Genomic DNA, 15191 nt, shown 5'->3' on the forward strand with positions numbered 1-15191 from the left:
AAAAATCGATAAAATATCTTCCATAGATATTATTTTGTGGTATATTTTCCATTTAACATGTAAAAAACCACATTTATCGCGATGATGCTGACAGTGAAGTCAAATTGTGACGTCACCGAACGCTGACCAATCACAGCGAGGGACGTTTAAAGGCCTTTAGGACACGCGCTGGCAACTCACTTCCTGGTTGAAGATGGCGGATGAGAATGAGACAGCACCATTGCCGGAGAAAGAAGACGTAGAAGACCACGGACACTGCAGCGACTGTGAAAATGAAGAGCACCACCTTGACGATGGGTAAGAAGACGTGGCAGCAGTGGTGGCGCTGAAATAATTGTCTCGGGGACGTACGACAAAAAGGCGAGTACATGCTGGCCACGGCGAGCTGGTCGAGAGGGCTAGCCGAATGTGGGTGATGTCCCGCCCACTTTTGACAACGCCATTGGCCGGGGGATGTGTTTGCTCTAGTGTTCTGTGCTGCGATTGGTTCAGAGGGGTCATTTGGGCGGAGTTTAACGTCACCCTGCAAGTGCTGCGACGCTTAGCAAGGCGTAGTGGGGGCTGTTGGAAAGCCGTAAACAAAGCTAAGAAGAAACAAATCCACATGAACACATTGAAATCCCACAGACCAACTACACAGCTTTGACTTTAGTTGCTGCTTAAACGAAACAAAAAAAAATAACCTCCCGTTGACGTATTATTGTGTCTCAACTCGCACAGTTGACTCCAATCCCGTTGACATTTTGCTAATTAGCATGCAAGCTAACATAGCTGTCAAAACCTCCATTGTCTCAGGTTAAATCTATATGCACAAAGAAGCAGAAATAACAGTGAAACAAGTTGCTTTGTGTGCAGTTTAAGATGTCTGACGCAGGTAGAGTATCACAAGTGGGTCATTAATGGTTTTAACAATCCCCTTTTGATCACTAATTGTAGATGTTCCTCAAAAGGTCCAATTTCGGAACCGAACACACACAACACGCTTTAAAGGGGACCCGTGTTGACTTTTTGTTAATAGTCCCGAAATGGTGACACTTCAAAGCAAATGTTAAGGCGTGTCCTGCTCATGGAAGAGGCAAAATGTTTCATTTTTGGGGTGATTTATTCACATTTAACTATGAGCTCACTTCAACTTTTTAAAGCGTTTTGGATTCTGTGTTATAAACCGCTCCCTTGATGAGATCCAATCTTGGAATTGCATTAATGTTTTTTTAACATGACCATGTGATGATGGTCTTTCCAAGCGAGGTCGAGCACAAAGAACATTTGTAACTCTTTTCTGCTAAGTGGAAGCCTGTGGAACAAACTGTGTTTTGTCTATTGTCAAACACTCCCCGCCTTTTGTACATCCATCCATCCATACATACATGAGTCCATATACACTATGACCCCACCCCCCGCCGCTCGCAAAGGTCATGTGACACGCCATCTGGGCTGGTGTCACAAATACGGGCTGGCCGGCGCTCGGCCTCGGACAATAATGAGATTATCCTCTGTTAGTCTGCGGCCCAGAAGGATGGCTGGATTGGAGGGTGGGTGAATGAGGAGGTTATGACACTAGCTGTGTTAGGGCTGGCGGGGGGGGGGCTAAAGTGATTTAAACTGGACCTGAGGTAGGATGGGGCTGTGCTGTGTAATTTGTATCGCTAGCTTTTGTTTCCACATAGTGTGTGCGCACAATGATTGAAACCTAGATCTTCCTGGTCTCCCGATTGCTGAACCACTAGACCACCGTGCAGCCCAATTTTGATACAGTAAGGGGAAGGAAAAGAAAAAAACAGTGTTCAGCTCATATGTAAACAGCCATTGTATTTTATGGATTTTAAAAATATGCAGAAATGATGTGCCCTAAATACTTTATGCACTATAGAACTAAAAAAAAAAGAAAGTAATGTTTTGTGTCAGTGACAGGGGTCAGGGTGACGACGGCGGCACCAAGAAGAAGAAAAGAAAGCAGAAGAAGAAGAAGAAAAGCGGCCCCACAGAAGTGTCTCAAGATCCTCTCGCCAAGGCAAGACTCCATCCCAAAACATCAAAGTAGAATTGCATGGCCTTGCTGCCATTTGACGTGAATGTCCACCATCTTCTCAGGTAAATTCCCTGCCCGCCGACAAGCTACAGGAGATCCAAAAGGCCATCGAGCTCTTCTCCGTGGGCCAAGGTCCCGCCAAGACCATGGAGGAGGCCACTCGGAGGAGTTACCAGTTCTGGGACACTCAGCCAGTGCCAAAGCTGGGTAAATACCGCCACCTCGTTTTGGTCTACTCCGGTGGGACACCATTAACCGCTATATGGCTGTGTTTGTTTTTGTTTTGTTTCTCCCTTCAGGCGAGACGGTGACATCACATGGCTCCATCGAGCCCGACAAGGACAACATCCGGGAGGAGCCTTACAGCCTCCCTCAGGGCTTCAGCTGGGACACCCTCGACTTGGGCAACGCCGCTGTGGTTAGAGGACATGCCTACACTATTGCTGGCGATGATGACAAAAAAACAATCTTATTTTTCATGCCACTTAACACCGCACCATCAGGAAAGAGTTGTTAGAGGTGGATGTGGAATGACTTATCTCAATGCAAACAATTCAGTTGTTTGGAAGTGCTGTACTTTTCCCACATAAAGTCTTCAAAAATGAATAGAATGGCGTGGTAATGGCAAGGTTATAGCCACCAGGGGGCGTAGTTGCATCGTGTCTGATTGCAATGACCTACTGTGACCAATTAAGCTGCCTTTTTATTGTCCCCAATTCGTTTGTTTTTCATGGCATCTTTCCACACTCAATCTAATGTCATTGAATTAAAATATTATTGTTTTCTTTTTCGAACCAGCTAAAGGAGCTCTACACCCTCCTCAATGAGAACTACGTGGAAGATGATGACAACATGTTTCGATTTGACTACTCACCAGACTTCCTTCTCTGGTAAATGTCTTCCTGCTTGATGTTTGACTCCAAAGAAGACATTTTGCTGTCATTTAACGCTATACTTTACTTATCCATCATAAGGGGATGTCAGTGTATGTGATTTTTTTTTTTAAAGCATTATTTTTTTCCCCCCGTCAGGGCTTTGCGGCCCCCCGGCTGGCTGCCCCAGTGGCATTGTGGTGTGAGGGTGAACTCCAACCAGAAACTGGTGGGCTTCATTAGTGCCATCCCCGCCAACATCCGCATCTATGACATGTACTCGCCTCTCTTTTAATTAACATTTTGATACTGAACCCAAGGGGACACTTCAAGCATTATTTCTAAATACTGTTTTTTTTGTTTGTTTTTTTATTTAAGAGAGAAGAAGATGGTGGAGATCAACTTCCTGTGCGTTCACAAGAAGCTTCGAGCCAAGCGAGTCGCTCCGGTCCTGATCCGAGAGATCACAAGACGGGTCAACCTGCAGGGCATCTTCCAGGCTGTCTACACGGCCGGCGTGGTTCTGCCTAAACCCGTGGGCACGTGCAGGTGGGCCTTGACAAAGAGGGGGCACACACCCAGTTGGCAACGTGCCTTGTTAGAAGCTGTGCCGTTTGTGTGTGAGCGCAGGTACTGGCATCGCTCTCTGAACCCACGCAAACTGATCGAGGTGAAGTTCTCCCACCTGAGCAGGAACATGACTATGCAGCGCACCATGAAGTTGTACCGTCTCCCCGAGGTATGTTGGTCGCCGCACACGACACTCTCGCTGTCCCGACGGGCTTCACCGCAGTCTTCCTCCTCCAGGCCCCGAAGACTTCAGGTCTGCGGCCGATGACCAAGAAGGACGTGCCCGCCGTCCACCGCCTCTTACGCGAGTATCTGAGCCACTTCAATCTGGTTCCTGCCATGAACCAAGAGGAGGTGGCCCACTGGCTGCTGCCCCAGGAGAACATCATCGACACATACCTGGTGGAGGTAAACTTGCCTGTCACGAGGCAGGCGACATGACACTAAAATTCCCCTCTAAAATGCGCTCACAGGCGGCTACATGTTTCAGACATTATATAAAAAAATAAGAAAAGATTTGTGTTGCTAATATTTGTTTTGCTTTTCATGTTTTATGCTCACATTTTGTTTCCCATGGCGTCCCTTAAAAGACAATTAGCAAATGAGATGATGATGTCATCGACAGTAGAGCTTTCTACAGCACACTGCCACAAAGAAACCTCTTTATGACACTCTATAAATGTTTTTTTTTTAATTGTTAGAGCCATGTAGACATGAAATAACATCCCTATTGTCACATTTATACTCGCATTACCTAATGTAGTTGGCATGCTACGCAATCACGCTCAGACATCACATGTTAGCTTTGAGGAAATAGCTTTTGTAGTACCCGGACTGTAATGCGGGTCGACTGCATTGCATTTAAAAGAGAAAAGCCATCTGCCTGTCATCTTTCCTATACTGTATGATGTGTGTCACTTCATTGGGATATAGGAAAACCAGTCTGACATGCATCCGTCATACTTCTAAACGTACACTGTTGCATTACGGCGAGCTCTGTTTACACCAAACATCAATTGAATTCAACTGTTTTTATTTATTGAGATGCGCCTGCAATTGTAGGGTAATAGTAATAACCGCATTAGTTAACTTAAAAAGTGTGTATATAGTAGTTATATACTGTCAGTGCTGATCGTGGTTGTCATTTTTTTTTTGCCAGAATGATGGAAAAGTGACAGACTTCCTGAGTTTCTACACGCTGCCCTCCACCATCATGAACCACCCTGTGCACCGCAGTCTAAAAGCCGCCTACTCCTTCTACAACGTGCACACCACCACCCCACTTCTCGACCTGATGTCCGACGCCCTCATACTGGCCAAATCGGTACGTCACCCCTGGAACCCTTGTGTCCATATTCATATTCTGCTCTATCAGGGAGATAAGTGACCTCCCTCGCTCTTTCCTTCTTTCTCTCGCTCTGTCTTCCAGAAAGGGTTTGACGTCTTCAATGCACTGGACCTGATGGAAAACAAGACATTCTTGGAGAAGCTGAAGTTCGGCATCGGCGATGGCAATCTACAGTATTATCTTTACAATTGGAAGTGTCCCAGCATGGGCTCAGAAAAGGTACGCTGTAAAAATATGCGTAGTTGTTAACATTGCTCACCGTCCACCAAATTGATTAATCAGACAACTTTTCCATTACTAGTATTGACCAAAAGTAAAATACATTTTCAAGTGATTCCTCGAGTCATGCGTTGACTGCTGACTATTTTCATGCCAACCCTTACGTCATACGTTTGTGTGGAACAGGTTGTATGTCTTTGGGGAGTGTACTGTATGTACTCAATCATTTGGGAATGCAGAAGTGTCCTTTTTCACATGGCTTCACGCAAACGTAAGTCTGAGAAAGGAGAAATAAATACCACAGTGAGGACCTCATAACTGAAGATATGTGGTGGTAGATAATGAAACTGGTTCATGTCATTTATTTGGAATGCCACCAGACAGTTTTTATAATGTGTACAGAAAAACAATAATGGAAAAAACAGTCCACTTGTATGCGGTTTAGCTGATTTTGTTGAGAGGGGCTGCATGGGCTCAGGAAGATCCAGTTGGAGTGCGGTGAAGGTAAAAAAAAAACAAAAAAAACAGGACTCACACCAAACTACCTTCCCTGAAAGTCAGTGCGTGTTGTGGTCCACTTCTGCACATCATGAGAAGGACGTGTTCACAGTTTGTAGCTTCTGACTTGTTGACGCTGGTGTTTGTGCCCCCCCCTAGGTGGGGCTGGTCCTGCAGTGACGGCCCAACGAGGACGGAGTGTTACCAACAGACCACGCGACCGCACCATCGCACCCGCCCCCCCCTGACTGATGGAGTGAAGAGCTTCAAGAGAGAGGAAGCTTACCGCCCATTTTTACTGTTTTTTTTTTTTTGGGTGACTTTTTTGAACTTTGACCTGCACTATTGCTGCAAGGCAGGGAGCTCTGGGAGGAGGGAGGGGGCAGCTCTACCCCCCCGCCCCTCCCTTCTTCACACGGACCTTAAAGCCATGGTGGTTACATCAGCCTAAACACGCATCTGAGAGCTGTCCTGATTGTACCAAAACACACACAAAAGCAGTTTGCAAGTGTGGCTGCATGCCAAACTCTCACCGTTGGCGTAATAAAAACATCAACAAAAGCATGTAAATCAACTCGGCGTGACTGCAAACTTCTACCCTAACACGTGCACATGAGAAACCTGCTGTTTTACTTTTGGAGTGCTTTTTTTTTTGCAATTAAGATACATTTTGTCTGTGAGTTTTAGAGCTAATGATAAGAAATAATGCTGATAATGAGGTGGTCATAACATAAGACGATAAGATTAGTCTCACGGTTAAAGACTGAGCAGAGATGGCAGATAAGGGCTTTTCTCATTCTCTCTTTAAGTCTTGTTTATTTTCTCATTGAAGCTTTTGTTCTAACACTGCTTGGAGAGACTGGCTTTATCAGTAAAAAGCACAGCGGGTCCAGCACGGAAGCAAAAGGGTACGCTAATGCAAGGATCCCATACGTCGTGATATGATTGCAATGTCCTCGCTGGCTCTGACCTTTGTTACCAATAAATCTGCTGGACAAATGAGGACTTTTTTTTTTTTTTTTGCTTTGTCAGTCTTAATGAGTCAAACTCCACTGATCATACAAAGCAATCATCTTTACGCTTCTGCTGGTTGCGACATTACATTTCCAGCGAGGATGTGTGTAGCATGACATGCAGTTTTTATCATCTGTAGAACCCTTGCAGGCTTGGTGAGTCAAAGTTTGGAGCAGGGAAGCAGGTTTCGTTTTTTTTTTTTTTGCAATCGTAAAGACAATGAGCAACATGGCAACAGCATGTGAAGCTGCAGGTCAGGTGACATTTTGGAGCAAGAAATAAAATTGGAAAAAAAAGTTTCTTTCTACCTCTTCTTCTTTTTAGAGGACACTTAAACAAAATAAACCTTTAAAACAATTTCACTAATGTACCTAAGAAGGTAATTTATTAAAAAAAGTACCAACTACAACAATGAACATTTTAATATGTGTGCCATAAGTCCTTACTTACACTTTTTCCCATGCATAAGACTACTTGCTTAAACAACACAATAAGTCAATGGGGTCCAAAGTGCGGCCTACAGCTTGTTTTTCATTGGTTCGGGGGAAAATTGTACAAACAAAAGTCTCATAGTGGGTGCCCACATTATTTGATTTGTCAGGCACTGTTTGGACCCCCCAGCAATCCATTATGCTTATAGGTTATAGCTTTGTGACAAAAAGTGAATTTTATTATATTTTTACATATAAAACATGTCAAACAATATTTCACTTAGATATAGTTGGACATTTAGTTTTATTTTGTTCGAAATTATATTAATAGAGATTTTTTTTAGATTTTTATGTTGTCAATAAATGAGTGAAGTCATATATTAATATACTTGACGCTGATTGGTGGCCTTTTTTTCCTGACTCCTCTAGCAATGTGCTCTGATTGGCCAACAAGGTGGTATATTTGTAATATGGGCGGTGCTTATTTGTAGCCATCAGGAAGTAAATAAACTGCCAAGCTCGGCGACGGCAGCGTTGCCACCGGTGGCCAAAAGTCAAGCCTTAGAGCAACAATGTGGTTCGCTGTCGCGTTTGTTTGTGTCGCTTTGATAGCTTTGGTACTTAAATATGTCTTTACTGCTCCTGGACTCAACCCCTTTGCGGTGGACAGCCGTGAACCCCTTAAACCAATGGTCCTCAACCGTAAAGAGAAGAACAAAGTGTTGAAACAAGGTAGGTTGCGGGGTAATGGTCGTGAGGTATCCAAACTTTTCTCACTTTAGCAACATACACAATGTATATGTAAATATAAGTATATTTATTCATGTTTTAAGTTCAGTGTTCATTTAATACAACTCGGGTGCAGATACGTACAACTGTTTTGAAAATTGTAGCTAATTAGTAGATCAAAATGTATTCTCTCTCCGTCATCATTTTGATTTCCTACAGTTTCATGTTTTTCTCGCGAGATTTGTTGGATAATTTAGAATATTTTTTATTTTTACATTGTATATCATTTTATACACACTGGAAAGCTTGAATATAAGTTTGATTTTAAACAGATTTACCAGTAAAAAAAAGAAAGAAAAAGGAGCGAACAACTTTGTGCATCTTTGTGTTGATTGTCCTGTTTTAAAGTTTGATTTTGACTTGATACAAGTTGTCACGTCTCCAAGGCTTCCTGGCCAGTAAAGTACCCGACAACTTGGATGCCGTGGTGGTGGGCAGTGGGATCGGCGGCCTGGCGCTCGCCGCGATGCTGGCCAAAGTGGGGAAGAAAGTCCTGGTCCTGGAGCAGCACGATCGCGCCGGAGGATGCTGCCACACGTTCACGGAGAAGGGTTTTGAGTTTGACGTCGGTATGCGGAACACTTCCATTTCAGCAACAATTCAACAGAACAACTTGAATTCAATGTTTAAATGTCAATTTTATTTAGAATACATGCCACACCCCCGGTCCTAAAAGGTTACGTTGCTGTCATGTTCTGTAGGAATTCACTACGTCGGCGAAATGCACAGCTACAAACCGCTGCGCTGCGTCCTGGACCAGATCACCAACGGGCAGCTGCAGTGGGACCCAATGGACAATCCATTTGACCAAGTCCTGATCGGACCGCCTGAAAACCGCCGCCGCTATCCCATCTACAGCGGCAGCAAACGCTTCCCCGCCGGGCTGAAGAAGTACTTCCCTGGCGAGGAGAAGGCCATCGACGAGTACATGAGGCTGGTCAAGGTAGGCGGACGCGTGGCGTGTCGTGTCGTGTCGCTGACGGCAAAGCCACCACATTTTGTGCATTTCTTTGTGGTGTACGTATAGACAACAGCACGCAACGCCTGGGTCGTGGTGCTCCTGAAGCTTATCCCCGAGCCCTTGGCCAAGTTCCTGGCCGTCAGCGGCTTGCTGAAAACTCTCTCACCTTTCTACAAAATGGCAACCCGCAGCCTGACCGAGGTCGTCAACGAACTGACAGAGAACAAGGACCTCAGGACCGTCTTCTCCTACTGCTTCGGCACCTACGGTAGGCCGCCGTGTTGATGTTCACTTGGTGGACCTCCTGGTAGCAACCAGCAGAGGGCGACATTATGCAAATTGGAAGCGAGCTCGTTTAGCAGCTCAGCATCACCAGATGACAAAGTTATAAGGATCAGGTACTCAAGGGGTGTCCAAAGTGTGGCCCGGGGGCAGGTTCCTATTTACCCGTGGCATTCTAAAAATATCATTTAAACAAGAAAACTAAAAAATACAACAGCAAAAGTAAAGCTAGCAAAAAATTATTTTAAAAAAGTTGTAATGATAAAATAACATAATTTGGCAAAATAACTATAAATATTAAAGAAAGAAGAATTTTTGGAAAATGATGTTGCAGAAATTATGACCATAGTACAAGATTGGTACACACATGTAGTACAGTTAAAATGATAATAAATAAGCAAAAACTGGGATTAAGCATGATAATCAAGTTTGAAGAGATGGGTTTTTACACCCACGGCCCGCCTCCGGGCACGCCCACCTCACTGTGATTGGTCCCACTCAATTTGTACAGCTCGTAGCTTGCACAGCTTGTACTCAGGCACGCCCATTTAAGGAAGGAAACTCTCAAGCTTTCAGAGCCATCCCAAACTTCTTTCAGGGCTCATACCCAAATGCACAAATCTAAAACGTTGGCATGGTTTAACACGAGAATACAACATTCTGACTACGTTTATAGGTCAGAAAAGTGGAAAAATCCTAATAGGTTCCCTTTAATAAATCCCACACTGCCAATCTTGCAGGCAACATGCCCAAAGAAGCCAGTTTCAGCATGCACAGTTTGCTGGTCGGTCACTACCTTAGCGGTGCCTGGTACCCGAAAGGCGGAGCCAGCGAGATTGCCTACCACATCATCCCCGTCATCGAGAAGGCAGGGGGCGCCGTTCTGGTCCGTGCGCCGGTCAACCGCATCCTATTCAACGATGCCAAGGAAGCTTGCGGTGGGCGCGCAACAGCACACCACACTCGTCTTTTATTATTATTAATTATTATTGTTGTTGTTATTATATAACATATTATTATATTATTATTATTATGATTCTCTGTTTCCAGGTGTAAGTGTTAGGAAGGGCCAGGAGGAAATACATATCCGCGCTCCCATGGTCATCTCCAATGCTGGCATCTTAAACACCTACCAGAGCCTACTACCCAAGGAGCTGCAGGCCACCCCAGGTATTATTCATTTATTCATGTTTTATAAATAATATTAAAATATTAAAATATTAAAATATTAAAATATTAAAATATTAAAATATTAAAATATTAAAATATTAAAATATATTTTATATAAATATATTATGTAATATAGTATATTACACATATATTAAGTTTTAAATTTTTAAATTTTTAAATTTTTAAATTTTTAAATTTTTAAATTTTTAAATTTTTAAATTTTTAAATCTTTTAAATTTTTAAATCTTTTAATTTTTTAATCTTTTAATCTTTTAATCTTTTAATCTTTTAATTTTTAAATATAACAATTTTTAAATATAACAATTTTTAAATATCAAAATATTGAATATTTATTTATTTATTTTTATGTATTTATTTAATGAATGATTTATTTCATATGAATCTTTTATTGCTATACTGAAGTATATATGCTGCAGCAAATACACAGACTGCAGGTAAACATGCTCATGTGACAAACACCCCACGGCCTGAAGCTAATGGCGGTACCCGCTACACATAGCCGCTAGTAGGCGATCCAATGTTGTTATGGCGGAATGACTTCATATTGTGGCTTCAAGTGATGCAAATGATGGTTGGTTGCAGCTATCCAGAGGCAGCTGAGCATGTTGAAGAGCGGCGAGGGCGGCCTCAGCATCTTTGTGGGACTGAACGGCAGCAAGGAGGAGTTGGGCCTGAAAGCTGAAAACTACTGGATCTTTCTCGAGAACAATATAGACAAACTGTAAGCCCTCGTGCCATCCATCCATCCATCCATCCATTTATTCTGCTCGTCGGCATTCGGAGTCTGCGGTTTGACGGCAAGTGTACGGGTGTTTGGTGTTTCAGGTTTGAAAAGTACAGTTGTAGCGACAGAGAGGAAGCTTGTAGAAGCATACCGTTATTGTTTGTCGCCTCTCCGTCTGCCAAAGATTCCACCTGGGAGGAGAGATCCCCAGGTATGATTTACCGTCTCAGCAGGTGATATTTCTTGAGAGTGAGAATCTCATTTCTCTCCTTCAAAGGCAAGTCCACTCTGAGTCTGGTCAGCTTCGCCAGATACGGGTGGTTTGAGGAGTGGAAGGACGACAAAGTCAACAACAGGGCGTCCGAGTACAAGGAGCTGAAGGAGGCTTTCATCGAGACCGCTCTGCAGGTGGTCCTGCAAGTCTTCCCCAAAGTCACCAGAGACAAGGTGATGCTTTCATACGCTACATGTCCAGGATCAGGCTGGTCCGCCAACACGTCAGACCGCCAAACTAGCTCAACATGGGGGGGTCGTTGCCATGGCAATGATTTGTAAAACAGTCAGAACATAGATATTTTCACAAACAGTAGGGGGTCTCCAAATGTTTTCTTTCTTCTTAATCTTTGTAAATGGTCTTCTCGTAATGTCCTGACTTCATTCCCATAATGCTGCACTTTGGATCCTCCAGAACTTAAGTCTTTGTACTTGACAGATCGAATACATCGACGCGGGGACCCCGATCACCAACACCCACTACATCGGATCACCCAAAGGCGAGTTCTACGGAGTGGACCACGGCATGGAGCGCTTCACCCCGGAGCTCAGCATCATCATGAAGCCTCAGACGCCGCTGAAGAACCTCTACCTGACAGGTGGGCCCCTGCGTCATCCCGTCAGCATGCAGGACACGAGCGGCAACTCGCCCTTATGCCCTTGTTGGTGTGTCACAGGTCAGGATATGCTTACGTGCGGATTGGCGGGCGCCCTGAACGGCGCTCTAATCTGCGCTTCGGTCCTTCTCAAGCGCTTGCTGCACCGAGATGCCATGGAGTTGGCTAAGAGGACCAATTCTGCGGACCTCAAACTGAAAGACAAGTAACTGGGGTAGAAAAGTAGTGGCTAACTACTTGGCTGGAACATCAACAAAAAAGGGAATAAAGTGTGGCCTATGCAACTATTGAGTTATAGGGTTATTATAACATAAATAATGTGAATGTTAAAGTTTTGTAAGTATGCATCATGTTATGTACTCAACTTATTTGGCACTTTATTGCGATGTGTACCTGTTAACTAACACACTTTATATTAAAAACCCAATGTGCCACCAAATATATCTGATCAATATTTTGTGTGTAAAGTACGCTAATCATGTGGAAATCATGTGAGTGGAAAAACTTGCTAGCATTCCCAACAAATGCCTACATCACTGACAATACAAAGAAGTGTTGTGTACAAACATTCCGAATTTTAAAGTCGAGCGCTGATTCTGTATTATTTCCTGTGTTGGTGGAGGTCTCAAGTTTCCGTAGTTCACGTAAACGCAGCGCGTACAGCTGCTCGTGCACATCTTTATTGTTTTCGGATTAGTTGGACAATTTAGCGGTTGTCATTTTTACTCTGTAAAACTTCGGCTACCGTATTTTTCGAAGTCGGCGACATGGAGGCAGGGTTCTCATCAGGTAAAGTAAAAATATGTTGTCATGACTAGTATTAAGAGTAATAATAACTTTATTGTTGGCCTGCTAGCTAAACAGCGTCTGCTTTACAGTTAGCAAACGCACCATCATCGTCTCATTTCATATCACAATGTTGTCACCAGAATTAAAGGACGTTTCTCGTCAAACTGTCAGATAATTTTAACGTACGAGGTGCCATCATGGAGGCTGGAGCGAGTGCTTTGTGCTACGAGTTGCTGGCGGAGGTGGGCAAGGGCGCCTACGGCAAGGTGTACAAGGCCAGGGAGGTGGGCGAGAAAGGGCGCCTCCTGGCGGTGAAGAAGTACAACATCCAAGCAGCCTCGTGGGACAGCGGCATCCCTCCCTTCATGCTGCGCGAGGTGGCGCTGTTGGACAAGATGAAGCATTTTAACCATCCCAATGTAGTCAAGTAAGACCCAAACAAGCATTGAACAAAATTTTGCTTTTTGTTATTTGTGTTTCCCCACAGGACTGCAATATAGCTGTGGCTATGTTAAATGAATGTATGGGAAACAATGTACTATATTAGCATAAAAAAGTTAAGCTTTTTATACATTCTTATCTTGCTGTCATTTGACTCCACAGGATGTTGGATGCTTCTGCCATGGTGAAGGACAGAGTCCTGGACCTCACTGTGGTGTTGGAGTATATCGACCAGGACCTGTCTGCTTACCTGTCCAAAGCCTCTTCCACTGGACTGACCCGAGACAACATCAAGGTGCAGAAAATTATGTATTTAGTAAAAGTAAAACCCCAAAAAATAATAATTATACAAATGAACATGCTGTGTCTGCTGCGTACAGGATGTGATGCTGCAGTTGATGCAGGGCCTGGACTTCCTGCACAGCAACATGGTTCTGCACCGCGACCTCAAGCCGGAGAACATCCTCATCAGCAGCCGCGGCGAGGTCAAGATCGCCGACTTCGGCCTGGCTCGTATCTACACCTTCAACATTGCCCTCACGCCTGGCGTACGTTGCACCCACGTCTTCTACTGCTAAGTGGACGTGTTTAAAATGATACTGAATGTCACTACAGGTTGTCACCTTGTGGTATCGAGCGCCGGAGGTTCTGCTCAACTCCACGTACATGTCGTCTGTGGACGTGTGGAGCACCGGCTGCATCTTTGCTGAGCTTTTCCTGCTGAGGTGAGACCATCTCGCTGGTGTCCACGGTGACATGAAAATCACGTTGAAGTTCTCCTGCATCCCTCAGGCCGCTCTTCAGAGGATTCAGTGAGGTGCAGCAGCTGCAGAAAATATTTGAGTGAGTAATTTGACCTTTTCTATCAGGGGGGTGTCCAGACTTTTTCCAGTGAGGGCCACATAGTGAAAAACGGAACGATGCAATATTTTGTGTTCCTTAGCATGGGCCCTAAATGCTTTCATCTTGAATGTGATCCATTTAGGGTCATCGGTTTGCCTAATGAGGACGAGTGGCCCCAGCACACTCTCTTACCCTACAGTCCCTTCTGGGGGCCCAAAATCCCGTCTCCCGAGTTGCTACCCAAGCTGAGCCCGGACGAGAGCGATCTCCTTTTTGTGAGTTTCTTCTTCTACACAAACATTAGTAAGGCCATGGCAGCACAAACTAGCATACAAACAAAGTCCTCCACTTTTTGTCGGTCCGGCAGAAATGTCTGACCTTCACACCCAGCAGACGCATCTCAGCCGCCAATGCCCTCGCTCACCCGTTCTTCGTGAAGAACTGAGTCCGGCTAAGATAAATGACTTCCATCCACCATCTGACACACAGTGAATGGAGTACCTTGTTTAACCATCATGAGAGGCATTATTAGCATTGCCATTTTCTGTTTTTTATATTGTTATTCACTCTTTAAAAACATTACAAGCACCTTAAAGTGGACACTTATTTTGGCTAGTTTATTTGAGTTTACATTATGGCTTTAATACACGTGATTCATATAATAGGTTTGTTGACATTTCGACTTAAAGCAGAAAGAAATGAGACATCGGGTCACTCAGATGTTGTCTTTTTTTGTTTACATTTTGTTTAAAAAAAACACACGATTAGCACTTTAATGTGTACACATTTGTGTCAATTTGCACAGCTACAGTAACTCTTTATTTTGTGAGGATTGTGGCCTTACGGTTTGATCACTGAACGATGTCTCACCACTTTTCGTGTTTGTGAGGAGATTTTTCTACTCGTGTTCCACTGTTTGTAATGATTCTTGCATTTTAGTGCAACCAGTACATTTATGACTTCATTCAATAAAGTCATTTCTTTGCTGATATTTATATAATTGATATATAAAAAAAGGCCAGAGTACTAAAGGAAAACCTACACAGGTGTAGGGAGAACATCATCCAAATGATTGTGTATTATGTCATTACCTTGGGGCTCAGTTCCATTTTAATTGTCATTTAATTACTGATACATTCATAGAATGGAGCTAGCCTGTATGTCCTTAACTTTGCCAGCAGAGGGCGCTGTCGCTGTCGATTTTATTTGCACTTTACATGACAAATTAATACTCCCAACACATTGTATCCTGTTGAAGACCAATTTCGTTAATTATTCATTCATTCATTTTCTACCGCTT

General features: G+C 43.8%; 3 protein-coding genes across 4 annotated transcripts; all 3 read left to right on the forward strand.

The window, feature by feature from the left end:
* Positions 1-139: 139 nt before the first annotated feature.
* On the forward strand, positions 140-6538 carry nmt1a (N-myristoyltransferase 1a). Of its 2 annotated transcripts, none has more exons than XM_058050210.1 (12): positions 140-297; positions 1906-2011; positions 2092-2236; positions 2329-2447; positions 2828-2919; positions 3061-3177; positions 3280-3450; positions 3532-3640; positions 3709-3879; positions 4631-4795; positions 4901-5038; positions 5696-6538. In XM_058050210.1, exons 1-12 carry the CDS (start codon positions 194-196, stop codon positions 5714-5716), a joined length of 1458 nt encoding a protein of 485 aa, XP_057906193.1. In that variant the 5' UTR covers positions 140-193; the 3' UTR covers positions 5717-6538. The 2 variants fall into 2 exon arrangements, with proteins under 2 accessions (XP_057906193.1, XP_057906194.1); XM_058050211.1 differs by having other exon boundaries at positions 174-297; positions 1912-2011.
* A 932-nt stretch (positions 6539-7470) lies between these two features.
* On the forward strand, positions 7471-12257 carry retsat.2 (retinol saturase, tandem duplicate 2). Its single transcript, XM_058049069.1, has 11 exons — positions 7471-7713; positions 8157-8339; positions 8472-8713; positions 8798-8999; positions 9754-9951; positions 10064-10183; positions 10787-10925; positions 11030-11139; positions 11206-11375; positions 11641-11800; positions 11879-12257. Exons 1-11 carry the CDS (start codon positions 7554-7556, stop codon positions 12025-12027), a joined length of 1833 nt encoding a protein of 610 aa, XP_057905052.1. The 5' UTR covers positions 7471-7553; the 3' UTR covers positions 12028-12257.
* A 143-nt stretch (positions 12258-12400) lies between these two features.
* cdk21 (cyclin-dependent kinase 21) lies at positions 12401-14882 on the forward strand. Its single transcript, XM_058049070.1, has 8 exons — positions 12401-12607; positions 12779-13034; positions 13211-13343; positions 13429-13596; positions 13664-13773; positions 13841-13891; positions 14034-14166; positions 14259-14882. Exons 1-8 carry the CDS (start codon positions 12586-12588, stop codon positions 14334-14336), a joined length of 951 nt encoding a protein of 316 aa, XP_057905053.1. The 5' UTR covers positions 12401-12585; the 3' UTR covers positions 14337-14882.
* The last annotated feature ends 309 nt before the right edge of the window (positions 14883-15191 follow it).

This window comes from Doryrhamphus excisus, chromosome 15 (genome assembly GCF_030265055.1).
Source record: "Doryrhamphus excisus isolate RoL2022-K1 chromosome 15, RoL_Dexc_1.0, whole genome shotgun sequence".
In the NCBI taxonomy this organism is placed as follows: Eukaryota; Metazoa; Chordata; class Actinopteri; order Syngnathiformes; family Syngnathidae; genus Doryrhamphus; species Doryrhamphus excisus.

Excerpts from the sequence above, each read along its gene's own strand:
- nmt1a (XM_058050210.1), top strand. The coding sequence starts at position 194 with ATGGCGGATGAGAATGAGACAGCACCATTGCCGGAGAAAGAAGACGTA. Across the intron at positions 298-1,905 it reads GAGCACCACCTTGACGATGG|TGACAGGGGTCAGGGTGACG; the intron begins GTAAGAAGACGT and ends GTTTTGTGTCAG. Across the intron at positions 2,237-2,328 it reads TCAGCCAGTGCCAAAGCTGG|GCGAGACGGTGACATCACAT; the intron begins GTAAATACCGCC and ends TTCTCCCTTCAG.
- retsat.2 (XM_058049069.1), top strand. The coding sequence starts at position 7,554 with ATGTGGTTCGCTGTCGCGTTTGTTTGTGTCGCTTTGATAGCTTTGGTA. Across the intron at positions 10,926-11,029 it reads GAGAACAATATAGACAAACT|GTTTGAAAAGTACAGTTGTA; the intron begins GTAAGCCCTCGT and ends TTGGTGTTTCAG. Across the intron at positions 11,801-11,878 it reads GAAGAACCTCTACCTGACAG|GTCAGGATATGCTTACGTGC; the intron begins GTGGGCCCCTGC and ends GGTGTGTCACAG.
- cdk21 (XM_058049070.1), top strand. The coding sequence starts at position 12,586 with ATGGAGGCAGGGTTCTCATCAG. Across the intron at positions 12,608-12,778 it reads GGAGGCAGGGTTCTCATCAG|ATAATTTTAACGTACGAGGT; the intron begins GTAAAGTAAAAA and ends TCAAACTGTCAG. Across the intron at positions 14,167-14,258 it reads ACGAGAGCGATCTCCTTTTT|AAATGTCTGACCTTCACACC; the intron begins GTGAGTTTCTTC and ends TCGGTCCGGCAG.